Source organism: Nomascus leucogenys, chromosome 20, assembly GCF_006542625.1.
Source record: "Nomascus leucogenys isolate Asia chromosome 20, Asia_NLE_v1, whole genome shotgun sequence".
NCBI lineage: Eukaryota > Metazoa > Chordata > Mammalia > Primates > Hylobatidae > Nomascus > Nomascus leucogenys.
In genome coordinates, this window is record NC_044400.1 from 17,382,672 (window position 1) to 17,406,970 (window position 24,299).

The 24,299-nt window shown below is 44.3% G+C and overlaps 1 protein-coding gene across 1 annotated transcript in view; it reads left to right on the plus strand.

Moving 5' to 3' along the window:
* The window catches only part of TMEM163 (transmembrane protein 163), a 257,298-nt gene that overhangs the window by 154,953 nt on the left and 78,046 nt on the right, over window positions 1–24,299 (plus strand). The window contains exons 3-4 of the mRNA XM_003267591.3: window positions 5,656–5,699; window positions 7,085–7,176. Of these exons, the coding sequence (XP_003267639.1) occupies window positions 5,656–5,699; window positions 7,085–7,176 (136 nt within the window). The remainder of the gene's footprint in view (window positions 1–5,655; window positions 5,700–7,084; window positions 7,177–24,299) is intronic.

Here is a 24,299-nt window from a genome sequence, read left to right on the forward strand (position 1 = left end):
CTCCTGAGGCTGTGTCACGGACATGTCCTTAACATTGGTAAAATAAACTTTCTAAATTGATTGATCTCTGTCTCAGATACTTTTGGATTCACAGTAGAAAGGAAAGAAACCCACTCAAATATTCCCACCCTTCAAAGATTAACCACTGTTATCATTTGAGGGAATTTTTTTCTGGTTGTTTTCAATGCAGCCTGTAAAGCTAGTTGTTGTAGCACATACTTCATCTTGTATCTTGCCCGAATTATCTCTCGTAACTCTCCTCCTGCTTCCTTTGGCTTTAGCCAGAATGGCCTCAGACATGCCAAGTGTTCCACCTCAGAGTGTTTTACTGACTCTTCTTCTCTGGAAGGTTCTTCCCCAGGTAACAGCATGGTTTACTCCCCCATCTCCTTAAGTCTTTGCTTAAATGTCCCCTTGTCAATGAAGCCTCTTCTGATCTTCCCATTCAGTTTGCACCCCTGCTGGCTAGAACTCCCCCTGTTCCAGACCCATCCTTTCCTGTGGCACCCAATGCAGAACCCAACATACAACCTATCTGCTTATTATCAATGCCATTGTTCTTTCTAATATGCTAATAGAAACATTAAGCAGTAGTAATTTTTCTAAAAAATATTTTGAGACAGGATCTCCCTCTGTTGCCTAGGCTGGCTTATGGTGGTGTGATCTTGGCTCATTGCAACCTCTACCTCCTGGGCTCAAGCAATCCTCCCACCTCAGCCTCCTGAGTAGCTGGGGCTACAGGTGTCTGCTACCACGCTCAGCTAATTTTAAAATTTTTTGTAGAGGCCGGGCGCGGTGGCTCACGTCTGTAATCCCAGCACTTTGGGAGGCCAAGGCAGGTGGATCACAAGGTTAGGAGATTGAGACCATCCTGGCCAACATGGTGAAACCCCGTCTCTACTAAAAATACAAAAAAAATTAGCCGGGCATGGTGGCGGGCATCTGTAGTCCCAGCTACTCGGGAGGCTGAGGCAGGAGAATGGCATGAACCCGGGAGGCAGAGCTTGCAGTGAGCCGAGATTGCGCCACTGCACTCCAGCCTGGAAGACAGAGCAAGACTCTGTCTCAAAAAAAAAAAAAAAAAAAAAAAATTTTTTTTTTTTTGTAGAGATGAGGTCTCACTATATTGCCCAGTCTGGTCTCAAACTCCTGGCCTCACGCGATCCTCCTGCCTTGGCCTCTCAAAGTGCTGGGATTATAGGTATGAGCCACCACTCCGAGCCAGCAACAGTACTCTTTGCAAAGGCTTTAAAATATCTACCTATAGCCTATTCTTTGAATAAATCATACCTCAATCATCACCCTACCATGGAACATTTAGTTACATCTAATGTTTTGCTGTTATAAATCACATGAACCTATTATGAACCTTTTGTGCTTAAAGTGTTTTTCCATTTCTTATGCATTAAAATTCTTGGGCATGGGATTACTGGGTCAACATATCTTGTATTAAGACTCGTGGCTGAAAGTGATAGAAACTCAACTCCAACTGACTTAAGCAAATCAAAGGAAATTGTTGGCTAATGTATTTGAGGAGTAGAGGGATAGATCAGGCAGGACTGATTTAAGAGGTTCAGTCTGTCTTCAGGAGTCTGATCTGTGTTTAATATCTACTGTCTTCTTGTGTTGGCTTCATTCTCAGGCAGTCTCCTCCCACTTATGTCAAAATCACTACCTGTAGCTCCTGTATTCATCCTCCTATCTCTAAAATCCCCTCTAAGGAAGACATTCCCTTTCCAATATTTTCAGCAAAAAACTTGGCACAGGTTCTCATCAGCTCAAATTGAATTGTGCCATTTTCCAATCATTAACTCTGGACATGGGACAAGTTAATGGGATGTACTAGCATGGGAATAGCATCATCCCACCCAAATCACTTAGTCTGAGGTAGGGCAGGTGCCATTCCCAGAGGAGAATCAGGATGCTCTTATGGGATGGGGACCGCATGCTGGGCTGGCCCCAAATGACACATCTTCATTTTACCTGTGAACATCTTGGGGACTCTGTGTCTTAAAATAAATTAATAAAAAGGCCAACAGAGAAAGAGATAGGAGCCCAGCTGCAACCTAAGCATGCATTTTCTTGGATGTGTAACTGCTGCCTAATCAGATAGCAATGTGTTTCTACTCTGGCCACATGGGGCCAAGAGCAGCCTTCATAGGAGAGCTCCGCCCCATGGCTGCCTGGTCGCCCATCTTTTTGTGGATGTGTTGCCAGTTTGCAACATAATTGTCCGAGTTCAGAAGGGCCCTTGTTTCTTGTTCACTGTTGAATAAGCACCTGCCTTGAAGGCATTGAGGCCTTTGTTGGCCCTGTGGTGGCTTTCTACTACACTCATCCACATGTGCATGGAGCTCCAGGTGCCCCTACCACGTAATCTCTCCCTTGTAATCATCCTGGCTCAGGCCTGCCATTCTCCAAGCCAACCTCATTCTTAGCATGAGGGAAGTTGGAAACGTCCTGGTGAAAACCCCATGGAAGTTGGTGGGGGGGTGGGTGCTGTGTAAACCATTCTGACCCTTCCATTGAGTTTGTTCTTTTCTCAAAATTGGGATGTGTCATGGTGAGTTATGAGACAAAGTGACATTATTACTTGACACTCTTCAGAAATTCCTGAAAGGCCAACTGAACTTTTCATTGGGATCCTGTGCTAATGCCTATTTGCTGTTATTTAGTAGCAAGAGCTGGGGAGTTGGCCACAAAAGGAAGCTGTCAGAGCTAAGGCTGTGTGGAGGGCCCTTCAGAGTAGTCTCAATTCCCCGTGCAATTTTTGGCATTTCTCCCTTTCTGTGTCATCAAGGAAATTAGATGGAGCCAATTTATAAGTAAATGATACATCTCTGTGAAGGACTGTGGGTTAACTTGGAGCCATCTCGCTCATATTTTCCTTGGTGCAGGTGGGATAGAGAGTATTAATATTCCACTTGTGCTCTAGGTCATCCATTCTCTGGGAAGGCTTAATTCTCACAAGCGGATCTTTCCTGCATAATTTTGAGGGTGTTGGAAATCATGGACACAACACTCCAATTGAGTTGGGGACACCCCACCCGCCATTTAGTGGCCATCTCCTTTGTTTGATTCCAGATTCCTGAGACAGGATTCCTTGTCTTTCTCAATATAATCACGTGAATGTCCACTTGAAATCTGTTTTGAAGCCATGGTTCACTGCTGGTGAGGCAGGTGCTCTTCTGCCATGGCGAGTCGGGGGGAGTGATTTTCTAGCTGTGCCTTTTCCACAGTGCTCAGCCCTAGGAGCACAGGTGGAGACTGACTAGGAGCCCGGCGGCAGCTCTTCTGTTTTTTTGTTTGTTTGTTTTGTTTTTTTTTTTTTTTGAGATGGGGTCTCACTCTGTCGCCAAGCTGTAGTGCAGTGGCATGATCTAGGTTCACCGCAACCTCCACCTCCTGGGTTCAAGTGATTCTCCTGCCTCAGCCTCCCAAGTAGCTGGGACTACAGGCACGCACCACCACGCCCGGCTTATTTTTTTATGTTTTTAGTAGAGATGGGATTTCTTCATGTTGGCCAGGATGGCCTCGATCTCTTGACCTTGTGATCCCCCCCCGCCTTGGCCTCCAAAAGTACTGAGATTACAGGAGTGCGCCACTGTGCCTGGCTCTTCTTTTATCTGTTGTAGATCTGGAGCATCTGTGCAAGATGTTAGTTGGAATTAAAAGGTTTCCACTGCTGATACAGAAGCAACCCACAAAAAGCACACAGCTAAGATATTCTAAAAACAGGTTGTAAAGGGAAAGAAAAGATATCCTCCTTGACTTATTTCTGTGAAATTTTGTTACGCTTAGTTAACAGTTACGGAGCACGTGCTGCGAGCCAAGCTGTGTTTTATAGGCTGCCTCGGTGCTTGCAGCAGTCCCGCCAGGGATCAGCTGCCTTTTTTTGCACATGTCAGCATGGCTGGCAAGTTGTTCTCTGGGAAGTGCCCCTTTACAGCACCATACCTGTGTGTCCCGTGAAAGCTCCAGCTGGTCACCATGCACAGCTGGCTCTGCCCTTCTCCCTGTGCCAGTAAGAGCAATAGCAGGGACTGCTGGAACAGCAGCTCATGTCAAAAACAAAGATGGTTGGGGATTTAATGGGTTGTATTCTGCCTCACACAGTTTGAGGACCTGAATATGGCAGAGTTTCAGGAAGGGCCTGGAAACGCTCGGACACCAGTGGTTCACTCTCCCCAGTGCTGTGGCTTTCCCACGTTTGCCTTCCTGCTCCTCAGTCTTTATGGCAAACGGTGGCCGATGGCAACTCCAGCATTTACAAGTTGCTGTTCTAACCACATAGATTGACCAACTAGACTCTCTCAGTCTCAAGTCCTAAATCACAGAGAATGAACTCTGTTTGGTTCACAGTGGATCAGGTGCCCTCCTTATAGCTGGAGGGCATAAGACACAAAACAGTTGTGCGGGAACTGTCCCTGGACCTTGTGGAGAGGACAAGGAGCAGGTCCTAGAGAAGGGACATTGTGATGAGCTGATGGAAGTCCATGTAGGCGCTGGCCTCTGTGCCTCCCACCCATGCTTCTCCTACTGTGCCATTGACTACTTGCAGAACGTAGGCCTGGGAACAAGCCACTGCTGGCTTTGCTGACCCTTAGTGTAGGGCTTTAGTCATGGTTGGAGGTGCATTTATTCTTGTTAAATATGGCTTTCTTCTGGAGATCTGCCTTTGTTATGTCAAATCGAGAAGTCTTTGAAGCTGTCATTGCTTTAGCACAAAACAATTAGGAAAAAGTGCTACCCAGTTGACGTTCTCCAATTTAAAAATAGGGATCAAGGCTGGGTGTGGTGGCTCACACCTGTAATCCCAGCACTTTGGGAGGCTGAGGCAGGTAGGTCACCTGAGGTCAGGAGTTGGAAACTAGCCTGGCCAACATGGCAAAACCCTGTCTCTACTAAAAATACAAAAATTAGCTGGGCATGGTGGTACATGCCTGTAGTCCCAACTACTTGGGAGGCTGAGGCAGGAGAATCACTTGAACCCAGGAGATAGAGGTTGCAGTGAGCCAAGATAGCACCATTGCACTCCAGCCTGAGTGACAGAGCAAGGCTCTGTCTCAAAAAAAAAAAAAAAAAAGAGGATCAAAATGTGTTGTAATTAGAATTGTGGCATTGACATTTGTAGACATCTCTATTTGTAGACATCTGTTGTTTAAGATCATTTGTCACTCTTTTCTAAACAACTGTTACTGGTGTCTACATTGGATTTTAAACTCTGGTGCCCACAGATTTTTTTCATCTATCTTAGCAATGGTGTATGCCTTACTTAGACACACCACCTTATTATGGGAACAGTTTGGGTGGTTGGAGTTTTACTTTGAAAGTTTGATATAGTTCCCAGTTGCTAAATTCTCAAAGTATCAGAAGTCATTTGATTGACAGCTGTTGAAGCAATTTTATTTGGAAATTGGCCCTCAGGTGCTTCAGAACACTGTGAGGGGAAGTTGTTGCAGGTGGAGTCTGGGAATCTTTTCAGTTCACTCTTCATTTTTAAAAATTCTTAGATTTTACAAGTACAGTTAAAAATTTTAGTTTTATTCTCTTGGAACTTCCCCAGTGATGTTTAAAAGGCCATGTAATGTATTAATATACTCAAAAATGAGAGAGGTTTTAAAATATTCTGAATAATATTTTCTTTCTTTTTAGCTGTCTCCGTTATGAGGTACAGCGCCTCTGCTTTTGGGTTTGCAGTAAGTAACCTGAAATGTACTTTCATCAAGTTTTGCACGTTTTTTCATAAGCCTATAAACCTCACCCTGAGCCCTCAAATGAGGGTGGTTAGTGTATGAGAGCTTAGCATGAGAAACATATTTTATGGAAACTCACTTCTATTAAAAAATGAGAATTTAACAGAATTAAGCTGCAACGAGGACTGTGTAATTCTCAAGCACAGTTTCGGGGGAACCACATTTCCCACAGTGTGGTTGGGTGAGAGGATGTTTTGGGCATTTTAGCCCTTTTTTGCCTTCCAGGTTGTATGTGGACCTGGCACGCACTGGAGCAAAGCATTTTCTGGTGTAGGCAGAGTTGTTGCGAGTGAAGGAAGATTGGGGCTACTTGTGCTAGGATTAGTCAGTGTAGCCAGCTAGGGGTAACCTGGCTTCCCAGCCGGCCTCCTGATCGAAGGTAGTTGGAGAAAGCGGGTCTCTGCTTCACAGGCTAGGTCTGTTGAGAAATTGGGTGAAGTTTCCCCAGGCCCCTTGGAGAGGATGCTAGTGCTTGTGATTTTCCAGCTGAGAAGTGTAGTATGGTGTAGTGACCCATAAAGAGAGCTCTTCTCAACACCCCCGCCGCGTAGCTTTAGGGTTTCCTGTACCCAAGGGTCGGTATGCCTGTTCCCAAACCCACTTCTGCCCTTTGTTGTGAGAACTTGATATTGTAGGGACATTGCAGATTCTTTTCAGAACCTTATGAAAGATGTGGACCATCCAGGAAAAAGGCACACCACCACACACACACACCCAGACATACACATATACACACATGTACACACACACATGCATACACACACCCAGAAACACACGAACATGCACATACATTTTTCTCTGTCATTCTCTCTAGCTTACTTGTGTATTCACACTTTCTCATTCAAACAAAAGCATTGAATTTTGTATGCAACTTAAAAGTGCTGGCAGACTTATTGCAGGTCCTGGTGACCCCCACCCTCGCCCCTGGACCCCAGGTAGAATAGTCCCATTGAGAGTCAAAAATAGAATTCTCACCCGAATCTCTTATCTGGGATGTGCAGGAAACTACTGCAATTATCTTGACTGTCATGGAGAAACCAATTCCATGTGTTTCAGAACAGTGAACTCTCCCACCTTCTGCCCTATGTCTTCAGAGTGCTGGGAGCCAGGGGCCCTGGGAGCAGAGCCCCCCACATGGCACGCTGGGTGTCTGAGCTCCAGACGCCCCAGGCATGAGGGCAGTAAGTGGCTGCGTCGTAATGATGGGAGGCCTCTTTGCTCAGTTTACTCGTGCAGATGTTCTGAGTCACAGCACAGTTGTCCTGTGTCTTCACATTTGTGTGCTGTTAACTCTGGAAAGCCTCTAATGCCATGTCTCCTTCTCCTAGTTTGATGCCATCCTGGATGTCCTGTCATCGGCGATTGTCCTGTGGCGTTACAGCAATGCGGCCGCTGTGCATTCTGCCCATAGGGAGTACATGTAAGTAGATTCTTGTCTTTCTTCAGGCTGCAGAACCCGTGCAGATGAAGGCCATGGAATGAGGCCCTCAACACAGCTTGCCCTGCAGCTTTTGTCCCAGTGATGAGAAGAAGGTCCCCAGGTTGCTTCTGAGAGTGACTAGTGCAATGCCAGCCATGTGATAGGGTCCTCTTGGGATGGTCAGAGAGAGAGGATGTACCTTTATAATTTTCTGTATTCTCAGATTTTGAGAATATTTGTTTGCTGGTCTATCCATCTACTCATCCATCCATCCTTTCACTTTGTCTTATTGGAATCTTTGTTCTCTTGGATTTTTATGCTGTTTTTCTTCTAAGTAAGATGAATTCTACACTGTCATTTACAGAAGACACCTTAAGGGCATTCTAAATTATTCTATTTGCCATCCACCCCTCTCTGTATTAGGGGATGTTGCTTGCCCCAGTCTTCACATCCCATGGGTGAAGATTTTGACTTTGAGGGACTTACATTTATGACTCTAAAACATATGTCTTTTCCAACTTCCATCTCTTTCTGTCATTTGTAAACCCCAGGGTAATAAGAACACAGGTTCCGTAATCAGATTTGCTAGCTCTGGGATTATGGAAGCCAGTAACTGCTCTGTGCCTCATTCGCTCATCTAGAAAAGCAAGAAAAAGACAATTCCTCCTTCGTAGGATGATTGCGATGAGTACACACACACACACACACACAGACACATACATACAGACAATTTTTATGCATATACCTGTACACTAATATGTGTATATATATATATATGTGTGCATGTAGTTATATGTATATATGTGCGTGTATACGTGTATGTGTGGGTATCAGGGCAACAGTTTTCTCTGTCTCTGCAGCTTTTGGACAGTTGAACACAAATGAGTAAATGCCCCTTTCTGTGGATTGTGGTGGTACCCAGATGGAAAGTACTCTTGAGGCTGGGTGTGGTGGCTCACACTTGTATTTCCAGCACTTTGGGAGGCTGAGGCAGGTGGATCACTTGAGGCCAGGAGTTCAAGACCAGCCTGGCCAACATGGTGAAACCCCATCTCTACGAAAACAAAAATTAGCTGCATGTGGTGCTGTGTGCCTGTAGCTCACCTACTTGGGAGGCCGAGGTGGGATAATTGCTTGAACCCAGGAGATGGAGGCTGTAGTGAGCCGAGACTGTGCCACTGCAATGCAGCCTGGGTGAGAGAGCGAGACTTTGTCTCAAACAAGAAAGTACTCTTGAACGGGATGTTAGGCCATATTCCAACATACAAGTGTTGCAATACCTCTTTGAGGCCAAGTGATTCAGACAGTAACATATCTGAGATTGAATATGCCAGATGGAAAACTTTTAAAAGATGACACCATAACTGACTCACTAATGAGAGCAAATTTTAGCTCATGTCATTATTAGCTTTAGTGTACAAACTTATTTTAAATGTTAAATGTCTATTTTAATGGGCATTAGTTTTTTTTTAACAAATTAAGTATCAAACTTGTGATATTACAGATGATATCATTTAGGATAAAGTTAATTTTTAAAAGTGAATTTGTGGTTGAAAAAAACTAGAAAATAGTAGTAAACTGACTTTTAAAAACTTCAAATGATGATCGAGCATCTCTAATCTAAAAATCCAAAATTTGAAATACTCCCTAATTCAAAGCTTTTTAAGCACCAACCTGATGTCGCAAGTAGAAAATTCCACACCTGACGTCATGTGACTCGTCACAGTCAAAACTTCATGCACAAAATTACTTAAAATATTGTATAAGATTACCTTCAGGCTATGTGTACAAGGTGTATATGAAACAAATGAATTTCATGTTTAGATTTGGGTTCCATTCCCAATATATCTCATTATGTATATGCAGCCATCCCAAAATCCAAAAAAAATCTGAAACCTGAAACCCTTCTGGTCCTAAGCATTTTGGATAAAGGATACTTAACCTGCACCGTGATGATCAACCTTGACTTAACGCTGGTCTAGCCAAAGGAGCAACTAATGCACCCAACCCAAGCTGTTCTGGGTATTTGAGGAATTCAATAAGAAGTCTAGAGAGTGTAATGTAGAGATATACTTGGATTTCAGGAGCTAGCCACTGTCGTGTTAGAAGAACATGTCATCTTTGGTTCTATAGCTGCACTGTCCAATATGGTTGCCACTAATGCAATATTTTAGCACTTGATATGTGGCTTGTCTGAACTGAGATGTGTTGTAAGTATAAAATACACACTAAATTCTAAAGACTTAATGAGAAAAAGTATTAATAGTTAAAAATGTTCATTACATGTTGATATTAGAATATTTTGGATATATTGGTTAAACTTAATTTTTTTTTTTTTTGCTTTAGCTTTTAAAATGTCTTTTAGAAATTTAAAATTACATATGTGGCTTATATTGGCCAGTGCCCTCAAAGGAGAAAGTTTTTTCTCTGCTTTTTCTTTCTTATTTTAGAGCTAATAATACATAATTTGATTTGCAATTCCAGAAGGAATTGAATTCAGAGCTTTCCAATTTCATTATTCTAATTTGCTTTTTAATCTGATTTCCTTTCTGCTGAAATGAGTTTCGTACATGTTAATCAGAAAGCCATGAATAATTGTGGCTTTTCTATAGTGTTGAGATCTGTGTGAACATTTGTTAGGTCTGGAGGTTTTCCAAGATCAAAATTGATGATGAGAAATGTCTTTGGTTTCACTGTTTTTAATAATCCCCCAAACAGGTACTGTTTTTTAAAAGTATATATCATTGCCCAAAAGGCAAAAACTCAAAGAGGAGTTGCTTTGATTAGTTCCCAGGTAATTGTTCACGTGACAATGCCAATGAATTCACTTGGAGATTCCTAATCTAGGGATTTCAGTGATATTCACAATCCTCTATATTGTTGGCTTTGGTTTAAAGTTTTAATCCCTGGCTTACCCCATGTAAGTTTAAAATTAATGAAATCACTGCCAGCTGAGAAGCTGATATTTGCCTATTAATGAGCATAAATGAGTTATGAGGGGCACAGCTAGAAAAGCCATTGGTTTTCAGTTAGTTGCTGGAGAGTAATATTAGAGGAAATTGGAAAATATGCAACTGGCCCTTAACTAATTCCCTTTATTTTTTTTGAACTGGACCCAAAACCTTGGGATGAATCTTGAGCTTGAATTAGTCATGCAAAGCAACTGGAAACCTTCCTTAGCCTTGCCACCTGGTGACTGTGTATCCCTACTGTGGATATGATGGGGTATTTCATACTGAGGGAAAGAGAGTTTGGTTTCAGCACCACCAGAGCATACCTAGCCCTGATAGTTTTTGTTTTGCATTTTTAAAAATTTTTATTGTAAATTTTTATTTTTATTTTATTTTGTTAAAACACATAACCTAAAATGCATTAGCCTAAGCGTTAAGTACATGGTTCAGTAGTGTTAAGCGTATTTCACGTTGTTGTGAAACAGATCTCCAGAACTTTTTTCATTCTGCAAAAATGAAACGCTACCCATTGAACAACTCCCCATTTTCCCCTGTCCCCTAGTCCCTAGCAATCACCATTGTACTTTCTGTTTCTATGAATTTGACTACTTTAGATAACTCATATAAATGAAATTATACAGTATTTGTCTTTTTTGTGACGGGTTTATTTCAGTTAGCATAATGTCCTCAAGGATCCTCCATCTTTTGTAGCATGTGACACAATTTTCTTCCTTTTAAAGGCGAATAATCTTTTTTATTTATTTTTTTGAGACGGAGCCTTGCTCTGTTGCCCAGGCTGGAGTGTGGTGGCACGATCTTGGCTCACTGCAGTCTCAGCCTCCCAGGTTCAGGCAATTCTCGCCTCCCAAGTAGCTGGGACTACAGGCATGCACCACCACACCTGGCTAATTTTTTTTTTTTTTTTTTTTTTTTTTTTTTTTTTTGAGATGGAGTCTCACTCTGTCGCCCAGGCTGGAGTGCAGTGGCGCAATCTCGGCTCACTGCAAGCTCTGCCTCCCGGGTTTACGCCATTCTCCTGCCTCAGCCTCCTGAGTAGCTGGGACTACAAGCGCCCGCCACGGTGCCCGGCTAAGTTTTTTTTATTTCTAGTAGAGATGGAGTTTTGCCATGTCGGCCAGGCTGGTCTTGAACTCCTGGCCTCAGAGATCTTGCCTGCCTTGACCTCTCAAAGTGCTGGTATTACAGGTGTGAGCCACCGTGCCCTGCCTAAAGGCTGAATAATATTCTATTGTAAATATATGCCACATTTTGTTCATCCATTCATCCATTGGTGGACATTTGGCTATTGTGAATAATGCTGCTATGAACATGAGTGTGCAAATATCTCTTTGAGACCCTGCTTCCAATTCTTTAGGATAAATGCCCAGAAGTGGGATTGCTGGATCCTATGGCAGTTCTCTCAAAATTTTTGAGGAACCTCTATACTGTTTTACATAGGTGTTATATCATTTTATAATTCTACCAACTAGTTTTTTTAAGTTCCAAATTTGGTTACTTTCCTGTGGTAGGAAATAAAGGTATGGAGAAGGTGGACCGTCAGATTTACTCATGGCCAGGATTTTCATCAGGTAAGATAGAAGGAGGGGCAAGGGAATGTTACGTTTATAAGCAAGGGATTCTAAGAGGAAGAGAATAAACTAGCCAAGGAGAGGTGGAAGGATAATGGCAAAGTTAATGAATAGTCACCATGGATTAGAAGTCTTGATTAGAAGACTAGAAGTCTTGATAGGTCAGTAATTGTTGGCGTGGGGTACTAATCTCGGAGTAAGCTGCTAAAAACCAAGATTCCATAGGCGTTTCATTTATTGGCACAGATTTAGGGTAGAGGGAGTGGCTGAGGCAGGGTGGGGACAAAAAGTCAGGGACATGGGTGAGGCCAGGTGTTGGCCATATGATCCATTTGAGATTGAAGTTACCAGGAATGTGTGTAGAATTTGGGGAGGAGGTGAAGGCCATGAAGCAGGTCATCATCAGTGAGTCGTCAGTGAGTGTAGGGAAGGGGCCTCCAGGAGGTGAAGGGGCAGCACCAGGAAGGAGGTGCGGTGGGTGCTTTAGTCTGATGACAACTGGCAGTGTTGAGGGAGGAAGCTGGGGGCAGCTACCAGGAAGAAAGAGGCTTGGAGAATGTGGGATCAGAGAGGAAAAGTGGCCTCTACTGCAAAGGCAGGGAAAGCAGCTTCCTCAGAGAACAGCTACATTTTTATTAGGGCAAGAAAGGTAAAGGGAAGAGTCAGAAAAGAGTTTGAGGATGTGGAGCCTGGGAGGGTAGGATGAGCGTGTTTGGGAGAGAAGGGAGCCAGCCTCACAGTGGGTGACAGAGGAGCCTGGGGGTGCGGGTGGGGTTGGTGACACTGGCCTGGTGACAGTGGATTGCTATGTAGCCACTCTAAAGAATGAAGCATTATCTGTTTACTTAACGTCGTGACCTCCAAGCTGCATTAAGTGAAGAAAGCGTGACACAAAATAGCGTGTGTGGTCTTTTCTCATTTGTTTTAACAAAAGAGGTTTGCATCCACACACGCTTGTGCAGGCATATAAAGCATACAAAGGAGACTGGCAGCAGGGTCGCCTCCCCTCCAGGAGGGGGCTGGGGACAGAGGAAGGAGGGGACACATTTTATGACAACCAGAGCTGTCCAATAGATGCTCGGAGGCGATGGCTGTGTTCTGTATCTGTGCCGTGTGATATGGTAGTCACTAGCCACATGTGGTTATTGGGTACTTGGTATGTGGATAGAGTCACTGAGGAACTGGATATTTATTTATTTATTTATTTATTGAGACAGTCTCATTCTGTGGCCCAGGCTGGAGTGCAGTGGCATGATCTTGGCTCACTGCAACCTCTGCCTCCCCGGTTCAAGCAATTTTCCTGCCTCAGCCTCCCAAGTAGCTGAGATTACAGGCATGTGCCACTACACGCACCTAATTTTTTGTATTTTTAGTAGAGATGGGGTTTCACCACGTTGGCCAGGCTGGTCTCAAACTCCTGACCCCAGGTGATCTGCCCACCTTGGCCTCCCAAAGTTTTGGGATTATAAGCATGAGCCACCACTGTGCCCAGCCAGAACTGGATTTTTAACTTGATTTAAAGAATTTAAATAGGCCCATGCAGCTAGTGGCTACTATATTGGACAATGTCTCTTCAGTTGGGTCATTTTTAACCTGTTTTCAAAAAACAGATGAAAGTTCTTTAAAAATGAAGATTGAGGAGATTTGGAAACGAGAAGAGTGATACTGAGGAAAGGAAGGAGGTGCTGGAGATGGAGGACGTGGGGAGAAATGAGTGTAGGAGGAACTTGGCAGGGCCGAATGACATGGAATTTGGTGTCTGTCCTGCCATTCTCTGCCCTGTGTACTGTGTAAGGCCCCAGGAAGAACAGCCTCCTGCCACCATCAGCTGCGAGGGCCGTGGGATGCTTGCCACAGAAGGTCCATGCTTGACGCTCACTGGGGGTCTCTGACATTTTGCATATGATTGCAGCACAGGTGGGGCTGTGTGGAGGGGCCCCAGGCCCAGCTGTCTCCTGGGCTGTCAGTCAGATTGCTGAGATGGAAGTGAAGGCAGATGCGGAGATGCTGTTCACCTGGACAGCCTTCTAATTCTACAACACAGCGTCACAATGCAGCCCGAGAGGTGGTTCTCCTGTTCCAGTCTACCTCCCAATGGTGTTCTGCTCAGCAGCACGTTGGGATGGGAATTGGAGGGCCCCGCAGTGGATGTCCTGAGAGAGGCATAAGTCCTTTATGTGTCTTCTCATGTGAAATAGACAGGTCCACCAGTTCTCACCCAGGCTGCTTGCTGTGCGTTCTTTTCCAATTTGCTGAGCCAAATGCGTCGGCCTGAAAACCACCAGTCGACAGGATAGCTTGATAGCCTTTTGAAGACTGACTCCACCAGCACCCTCGCTGCTTTTGGAAACAACTCTAGAAATTTAAAAAGAAAATTGAGTCAAGAAGTGATAGATTGGTAATTTGCTTTTGGTGCCTGAGCTGGACTGTGAAGGCAATGAGTTATACCAAGAACATATTACAATAGTATCATGTCTCCCCCTGCTTCTTCCCGTGGGGTGTTTGATCTGGCCCTAAATCAGAGGCTCTGAGAAAGTGAATCCTATTTATTCCACATTTGTCTAGTGCTCTTAACTTGACAAAGCTCTTGAATGTGTTTTAACTCAAGAGCAGAACCTGAACTAGAAGAATAAATAACTTCAGAGATGCCCTCGATGGCTGATGAGAGTCAAGGCAGAAGATGGAGCCATTTCAGCAGGACGGGAGCTCCTCTGCCTTGAGTAGTGTGAATTTAGACTCACCTGGAGGCAGAAGGGAGTGGCCCTCCACTGTCCTGAACAGGACAGATGAAACCAGGCATGACACAGACATGACACTACTGGGTTATGGTGCTGCAAGTAAGATGCCCCAGAGGAAGGAGTGTAGACTTGTTCCCTGTTATGGGCTAAATTGTGTCCCCATAAAAGATATGTTGAAGTCCTTGCCCCCCAGTATGGAAGAATGTGACCTTATTTGGAAACAGGGTCTTTGCAGATGTAAACAAGTGAAGATCAGGTTATGTTTGATTAGGGTAGGACCTAATCCGATATTACTAGTGTCCTTATAAGAAGAGAAAGCAGAGACACAATCAGACATGGGGAGTAGACTCCCATGGGACAAGGAGGCAGAGATTGTAGTAATGCATCTACAGGCCAAAGAATGCCAAAGATTGCAGCAAAGACCAGAGGCTAGAAGAGGGAGCTTCCCTGTAAGTTTAACAGGGAGTGTGGCCCTGCAGACACGTTGATTTCAGACTTGTAGCCTCAAGAACTGTGGGACAATACATTTCTGTTGCTTAAGCCAGTGGTCCCCAACCCTTTTGTCACCAGCGACTGATTTCATGGAAGAAAATTTTTCCGTGGACTGGGATTGGGTGGGGGATGGTTTGGGGATGATTAAAGCACATTTCATTTATTGTACACTTTTAGGGTTTGTGCTTCTAGGAGAATCTAATGCCATTGCCGATCTGACAGGAGGTAGAGCTCAGGCAGTAATGCGAGTGATGGGGAGTGGCCGTAAATACAGATAAAGCAGGTGACAGTCTGTGGCCTGGGGATTGTGGACCCCTGGTTTAAGCCACTTGGTTTGAAGTGCTGTATTGTGGCAGCCGTACGAAGCTAATGTAGTCCTGAGAAGAGTCCTCCATCAGAGCTCCACTCTGCTGCTTACCTGCTCTGTGACTCCACGTGATGTATTCATCTTTCAGAACCCCAGTTTTCTCATCCATGAAAGGGAGGGAGGGTCACGACAGCTGCCAAGTGGCGTCATGGTGAAGATCAAACATGGCATTGAATAACTTACCTTCCATCCCTAAAATATTGAATATTTTTATTTGTCATCCTGGAAGAGTTTGAAATTGTCTACCCTCGCATTTTGTTTTGCTTTTCAAGAACATGGAACAAAAGAATTTGTAAGTAAAATTGTAAGAAAACCCAGACATACACTTCAGCATATTTAGAAAGTTGCTTTTGACTTAGCAACAAGGGATAGTCATGTAGTGAGGGGATAAAAAGATCGTTTCTTGATGCCTCAATTTCATTCCCACCCCCGCCCATGGTCTGCAGTAAGAAAGGTGTGTGGCAAGGCAAAGTAATATATGTTTATTGTAAACAGTTGAGTTAATTCATAAAGGTGCAGAGAATACAGTGAAACTCACTTATTATGGGGGCCTTCCAGGGATAGCCGGAACTAACATTTTAATGTATGCTCCGTGTGTGTGTGTGTGTGTGTGTGTGTGTGCACGCGTGCACGTGCATGCACACACGTATATCCATTTAGCTTTTTTAAAACATAGGGATGATCTACATATAGTTTTTTTGAAAACTGTTTTTTCTGTATTTAACACCATAGTTTAAACATCTTTCCATCCATGGATAAATAGAGGTTTGTTATTTTTTGATAGCTATGCAGTATTCTATGTATGGGTTTAGCCTATTTTAGCAATTTTATGCTGAAGAACTGGGTTACTTCCAATGTCTTGAGGTTAGAAAAAATCCAGAATAACTGTCCTTAAACGTGTATTTTAATGCGTGTCTTCTTATTTCTTTAGGATAAATTACTAGAAGTCTGGGAAAAAGAAAATGCTCACATAATTTTGACGACCAGTGTCAAGCCGTGCTCCAGAAAGGTCATATTAATTTACCACTAGCAGGGGGTGAAAATGTTTATTCTCCTTTGCCAGCACTAAGTGTTATAATTCTTTTTATCAGCAATGCTAATCTCCATGTTAACGTGCATTTCTTTAGTTAGCAGCCTAGCTGAACATAATCTCATATGCTTTGGGAGCATTTGCATTTCTTTTGGGAAATGGGTTGCCAGAATTTCAGATGGGAGTGAAAAGCCTTTTGTTTCCATCTTGGGACAGTTCCCAGACTGTGGAACCTAGGCAACTAAGGAAGCACAACTTAGTAATTGACCAGGTAGTTCCTTCTTTGCCTTCACCACTCATATTCTTTTTCTGCAATGCCATGGGTGTTTTTTGTTTAAAGATCTAATTACCTGCATTTAATTAATGTATTGGTCTATTGACTTGTCCATCTCCCTCACAAGCCTTTAAGCTCACCGAGGCAACAGTATTCCTTAACTGTCTTCTTTTTATCCCTAACCCCTAGACTCATGCCTGGCATTTAGTAGGTGCTCATTAAGAATTGCAGAAGGAAAGACTTAACTATGGAATTTCTTCATCTTATGTAAGGTTTGGATGACCCTTATTAAGATGATAGTAATAACCATGTACTGAGCACCTGATTTGTGTGATGTATTATGCTGGACTCTGTTATTTAACACCTGGTGGAGAAGGTAAATTTTGTTCCTGAAGGCTCCTGGTTAGTGATGGATAGAACTGGAGTTTAAACAGGGGCCTTGCTTCCTCTGAAATTTGCTCATAACCACTATGCAATGCTATCTCTCCAAATGGTCATCCGCATGATTCAGTTTCACCAGTCTGACATTCCACCTTCCCTCTCCTTCCTGCTGGAAATGCATCTTCCTAGCAATTAGCTACAACCCAAAATTAACTAGAGGGAGAGAGAAAGTGGTTATGGATCCAGAAAAATGAAGAACTATAAAATTCTCCAACTTGAAATGCAGTCCTGGGCTTTGGTTCTAACTGCAAGGTGGGGAAATGGCTGGCTGTTGGCCAGACACAGATAAACTGCCTGGGCCACTGCAGGGCAGTCTAGGGGCCAGGTTGGTGTCCCCAGGAGCTAGTGTTCATTTCCTGGGTCCCCTGGCAGATGGCAGCCAGTGACAAGGAACTGGGCTGCAGCCCTGTGGCTTTGCCATCAAGGAGTCAGAACTGGCCTTCATCTGCAGCTGTAGCCTGTCCTCTGGCACCTGCTGCCAGGAAGCATTTGCCAAAAAGGAGAGTGTTTTATCCCTGGAGTGCCAGGGCCTAGCGCTATGGATGGGGCCCCTGTTTCACCCTGAGGATGGTTACCCTTTGGACACTTGCACCTGGAAGTCATAGTGTTTGGCATCCTTCCATCTTCTGCTCCCTGCTGCCCTCGGTCAGCTGCTGCCTGTGCATGGAGGTGAGCGGGCTGAGTTCAGGAGCCCTCCTTGATGGTGAGATTTCAGGAAGACAGGCATGAGGGTGAGGTCCTTCTCCCGTTGTGACCACCTTTGTCAGTGGGGATTTGGGCAAGCTCCTTCCCTTCTGAGATGTCCTGTGTTCAGAAGAAATCTCTGCGGGCATGTTTTCCCCACAACTGTCTCTGAAGTTTTAGGCTCAGAGCATGACATGTTTTCTCTCATTTCTGTCTCCACATTTTGTCCAGTGTGTTTGCTACTGGACATTTAAAATTCTATTTGATTTTGCATAGGTCCTGCCATTGACTACAAATCAATACCAAAATGTTGATGTTACGTTATAGCTGATGCTTACTTTCTCCTTAGACTTTTTAAATTTTCTGAAAAGAATTTTATAAGATACATATACAGTTTTTGCAATCATATCAAGCACACTTTTTCCCTTTAGTGGGGTACAGGGGGAAGCAAGCCAATGTGAGAACAAAGACTAAAGCTCTCATTTCCTCTAGGCTGGCATTGCTTTCCTGTGATTAGCCCACTGGGTGCTATTGTGCATACGCCGTCAGCACTGCTGGGTGCATTTACCTCCCCTTATGAAGTGCCCCACCACAGTGCATGTCGCCTTCCTCGGGTGTCCATGAAATTGCATCGAATGGAATTCTGGTGATTTTTTTTTTCTCCCTATCTCTTGCCTTTCTCTAAGTAGTTGCACCCTTTGAGCTCTCAGTGAGCGTGTGTTTTACCAGCATCTTTCTGTAGCATGATTCAGCTTGTTCCTATTGCTAAATAGGAGGCATTTAAATAAATCCTTAAGTGGTTTTTCATCGTTCCTACCCAGTTGGTAAGATCGTTATGAGAAACACATGAGATAATAAAGGAAAGTTGCTTGGTACAGTGTTTGACCTAAAGTAGGTACTGAATACATGGGGGTTATTTTTAGCAGGCTTTCCAGGCAAAATAGAGATAGGTGGTTTTAATAAAGTAGCTTTATTAAAATATAATTCACATAGCATACTATCACCCCATTAAAGAGTGCAGTTCAATGGCTTTTAGTATAGTCAGTCGTGCCTCCATCACCACAGTCTATTTCAGAAGATTTTCATTACCACAAAAAGTCCCACTCCCTGTAGCCTTTACCACCCAGCCCCTCCCAGCTCTCCTTCCCCACCCCCAGCCCCACACAGCCACTGTCTATTTCCTGTCCTTAGAGATTTGCCTGTGTTGGACATTTCATATACGTGGAATCAGGTACTCTTGGTCCTTTGTGGCCTAGCATATCTTTTCTTCTAGGAGTGGAATTGCTATGTGTCATTGTTTGGGCTGCTGTAATGAAATACCATAGACTGGGTGGCTTATAAACAACAGACATTTATATCTCACAGTACTGGAGCCTGGGAAGTTTGAGATGAAGGCAGATTCAGTGTCTGGAGAGGGCCTGGTTCATAGATGGCATTTTCTTGAGGTGTCCTCATATGGCCCAAGAGGCAAGGCAGCTCTCTGGGGCCTCTTTTATGAGGACACTAATCCCGTTCATGAGGGCTCTGGCCCCGTGACCTAGTCACCTCCCAAAGGTTCCAGCTCCTAACACCATAGCCCTGGAGGTAATGATTTTAACATATAAATTTTGGAAACATGTAGCCCCTGGCACTGGGTTATACGCTTAACATTTGAGGAATTGCCAAGATGTTTTCCAAAGTGGCAATGTCATTTTACATTCCCACCAGCAGGGTACGAAGGCTCCAACTTATCATCCTTGCCAACTCTTGTTATCATCTGTCTTTTTGGTTCCAGCCGTTCTAGTGGGTGTCAGTGGTATCTCAGTGTGGTTTTGATTTGTACTTGAGTGTTATTAAAGTACTATTGAAGTAGTGGGTTATTGTTCTGGAGGAAACTTCCAGGAGGCCCTGCACCTCACTGACGTTTGTTCTACTGGCCTCTTTACCACTCTGCACAGTCTGGCTTGTGGGCTCACGGACTGAAGCTTGATTTTAATGGCACAAAGTCAGGGGACTCAGATGAATCAAGCTCAAAGAACTGACAAGCAAACGTGGATAGGATTGCAGTTTATTAGTGGATGCAAAGTATCTCCATTAGAAGACCTTGTCTGGGTGTCCACTATGGACTGGGTGTTTATGTCTTCCCCGAAATTGATGTATTGAAGCCCTAATTCCCAGTGTGATGGTTTTAGGAGGTATGCGTGCTTTGGGAAGTAACTAGGGTTAGATGAGGTCATGAGGTCGGGGCCCCCATGGTGGGATTAGTGCCATGATGAGAAGAGGCAGAGAGGCCAGCACTTGCTCCCTCTGTCTTGTAAGGACACAGTCTGTGAGCCAGGAGGAGGGCCCTCACCAGAATCTGACCGTGCTGGCACCCTGATCTCAGAACTTCAGCCTCTACAACTGTGAGAAAGTCACTGTTGCTTAAGCTGCCCAGTCAGTCTGTGGTATTTTGCTGTAGCAGCCTGAGCTCTGACAGTGTCCATGTGGTTTCTTCCCCTTTCCTCCCTGCAGGTAGACCCATGTAGGGATCCTGGGCCTTGGGACAAGCAGGAATTAGGTGAATACAATATTTAGGGCCATCAGCCTCTGATTGCCTGATCTGTCAGTCTGTGTATTAGAGATGTGGTTTGGGTCTAAATGAGACTACCTTTGAGACCAGAACAGTGGCGAAGGTTCTTTCCCTGTGGGCAACATACTTTGCAGTGATCCGCCCTATTTTCCCTTATAACTATCTTTTTTGTGTTTTCCTAGCAGACCAACCCCCTTCCTGATTAATAAGCCTTTTCTTTGGTTATGTTGATACTGTGATCATCTGCTGATAATTGAGGCTTTCTGTTCTTTCTTAATTGCACATTTTCTAAGTGCCTGTAGGCCCTAGACCTAGAGCTATGGATCTTACAGCCTGGCAGGGAACCATGGCCCGGGAGCCAAGGGGGTTTTTGTATAGTTCCTTTTCTAATCTGACAGGTTTTTGACCTAAAAGTTTAACTCTGAAGATAGTTTTTTTTTTTGAAACGGAGTCTTGCTCTGTCGCCCAGGCTGGAGTGCAGTGGCGCAATCTCGGCTCACTGCAAGCTCCGCCTCCCGGGTTCATGCCATTCTCCTGCCTCAGCCTCTCCAAGTAGCTGGGACTACAGGCGCCTGCCACCACGCCAGGCTAATTTTTTTGTATTTTTAGTAGAGACGGGGTTTCACCGTGGTCTCGATCTCCTGAACTCGTGATCCACCCGCCTCGGCCTCCCAAAGTACTGGGATTACAAGTGTGAGCCACTGCGCCCGGCCTGAAGATAGTTTTATTACTGACTTTCTTAGTATGCTTCGGGCACTGTACTAAGTATATTCTGTATTCTGTCTCATTTAATCCTTAGAACAATCCTATGAGATACAATTTTCGCTCTTCCAGTTTTATAGGTGGCAGATGGAGGTTTAGAGGCTCTCAGTGGTGGACAGAGGCCCAGAGCTGGGATCCAGCTGGAGGGGTGAGGATTCATGCCCTGCACTGCTGGCCTCCAGAGCCCGTGGCTGCCTTCACTTCAAGGCAGCAGCGCATGTCCTGCTCAGGTGGGAGGCCCCAGGGAGTTATCGCGTGCTATGGACTCAGGAGGAAAAAGGAGGAAGAGAACAGCTGTGAACAGCCCCAACCTCAGTCACTGCCACCGGGTACAGATTTCCAGCAAGCTGGATGGGGGGAGCCCACAAGGGGTCTTTGGGCAGAGTCTCCTTTCATTTTCCCTGCAGCCCAGAAGGAAGTTGTTTTCCCAATTTGAGAGGCAAAAAAATGGTGGTGTAGGTTTGTTTGTGCTGTACATAATGCAGTACACTTTGCTTCCATTTCCTCATCTGTTAGGTTAAGGTTGAAACTTATCTTACCTGCCTTAAGAAAAGGATTAAAAGACAATGCTGTGAGACTTGAAAAGTGCATGTATGCACATGGGCGCCCTCCGTCTAAATATATATACACACACAATGTAAAACATACAAACAAGGCTGGGCGCGGTGGCTCATGCCTCTAATCCCAGCACTTTGGGAGGCCGAGGCAGGCAGATCACTGGAGGTCAAGAGTTCGAGATCAGCCTGGCCAACAGGGCGAAACCCTGTCTCTACTAAAAATACAAAAATAAGCCAGGCGTCGTGGCGCACATCTGTAGTCCCAGCTACTCAGGCAGCTGAGGCAAGAGAATTGCTTGAACTGGGAGGTGGGGGTTGCGGTGAGCCTAGATCTAGCCTGGGCAACAGAGTGAGACTCAGTCTCAAAAAAAAAAAAAAAAAATCATACAAATAAGTAAATGTATAAAATATTTATACATATAAAAGTAATATATATTAACATGAAATCTATCTTTTAAATTAAGTGTACAATACTGTATTGTTAACTATAGGCAGGTCTCCAGAACTTATTCGTCTCACATAATTGAAACTTTATGCCCTTTGATCAGTAATTCCCATTTGCTACTCTCCCCTTAGATTCTTAAACACAAACCACTAGAGGGGGAAATCTCTGAAAGGACTTTAGTATTTGGACAGGAAGATTGCTCCAGGCTTACATGGAAGAGTTAATAAAAACCCTCTTTCCATAGCTTTCTTAGGGCGACAGAACAAGCAAATTGCTGTGTCTCTATTTGCTTTTGTGTTTGTTGCTACATGGGTGTTAGCACCCACCAAAATTTGTTCCTTGGCATTTTCAGCCAAGACAGTGCTTGCTCTGTGTGTGTGTGTGTGTGTGTGTGTGTGTTTAGTGAGAAAAGCAATGTGCACGATATGTCAGTGGCCTGGAAGTCACCTGTGAACAACTAGGACATGAATCTTGCCTGCTTTTAAAATCCAAGTTCAAATTCTCCTCCTCTTGCAAGGTGACTGAGGCTAAGACTATGGAAAAACCAGGTTTCTATAGATGTAATTCTTCCAGAATATGAGGACATGTGTTAGAATCTGAAATCGAGTACTTTTCCAAAATAGTAGTGGTGTAAGGTGTCTGTTGACAAGTCTCGTCTGGGAAAGCAGATGGAAGTTTGGGAAATGAGACATTCAGGCCCCTGTATCTCAGTGCTCCCCTTACCCCGACTTTGAGCAAGGTACTTTGTTGGCTTCATCAAGACCACTCTGGCTCAATATCTGCTCTTCCTCAAGGATTCACTCGGCTGTATGGGTTGACAACTCAGGAAAGGTGGTCACAGAGAGACTTTTTATGGCCTTTTCTAAGTAGAATAAAGATTATTATTATTTTTTTGTGTGTGATGGAGTCTCGCTCTGTTGCCCAGGCTGGAGTGCAGTGGTGCGATCTCGGCTCACTGCAACCTCCGCCTCCTGGGTTCAAGCGATTTTCCTGCCTCAGCCTCCCAAGCAGCTGGGATTACAGGGGTGCGCCACCACACTTGGCTAATTTTTTTTTGTATTTTTAGTAGAGACAGGGTTTCACCATGTTGGCCAGGCTGGTTTCAAACTCCTGACCTCAAGTGATCCGCCCGCCTTGGCCTCCCAAAGTGTTAGGATTACAGGCGTGAGCCACTACACCTGGCCAATGTTAATTTATAAATCAATCTTGAGGAACTTCCATGACAGGTTAGTGAATGTAACCTCTATTCTTGTTTGAAATTTCAGGTCATCGTCTGCATCTGTGGAATGGTGGGGTGGTGGTTTGGTTTGTGGTTGGATAGCTGTTCTGTCGGTGTAGCCTGCATTTTCTTTCCTATGTGAGAAGGTAACTTTTTTTTTTTTTTTAAAGTCCAGTTTTATCAATCAGAGTCCTATCAGCTGCACTTCCTAAAACCTGAACCTGATATTTACTCATTTAATGAGTAAAATATTCAGTTCAATTCAGCCCACTCTGTGCTGCCTGCTTTTTGAGGCACCAAACCAGCTCTGCTCTCCTGGACCTAAAGGAGATGGGCAGGGAAGTGACTGCAGAGAGTAGGCAGAGCTGTGAAGGAAACAGAGCAGGGTGATGTGACAGCATGTGAGGAGGACCACTGTGAAGTTGGGGCCAAGGAAGGTCACTGAGTAGGTGACACTTCAACCTTTGGTGACACTTCAACAAAGGAAACTTGAGAAAAAGCATCCCTGGACAGAGGGATTGCTGCAAACAAAGGGCCTGAGGTGAGACCAGCGTGGTGTGTTTAAAAGTCAGAAAAAGAGGCTCCTGTGGCAGGACCCAATTAGTGAAGGGCAAAGGTGAGATGCAGCTGAGCCTCAGGAGCCTGGGGAGGAAGTTTTGATTATAGGAGCAGTAGGAGGCCACGGGTGCATTATTAAGCTTTGGGGTGATGTGATCTGCTTATGTAATTAACCTTGGAGAGCTCCGATGGTTTATTACAAGAGAACCCTGACATTCTTGTGAATATGGAAGGCCCTGTGTTTCTTTAAAAATGAACATATTTTCATTCATCTCACTGATTTGTAACAGTGGCGCATATTTGTGGAACCAATATGTTTCAATTAATAGGAATTTTAAAGTGAGTGTTTTCCTGTCCTCCATTCCCCGTAAAAGATCATCACGGTGAACAGTTTGGTGCATGTGCTTCCAGAATACTTACTTTGCAAATAAAGTGTGATGCACGCCCATATGCTTTACATGCGCG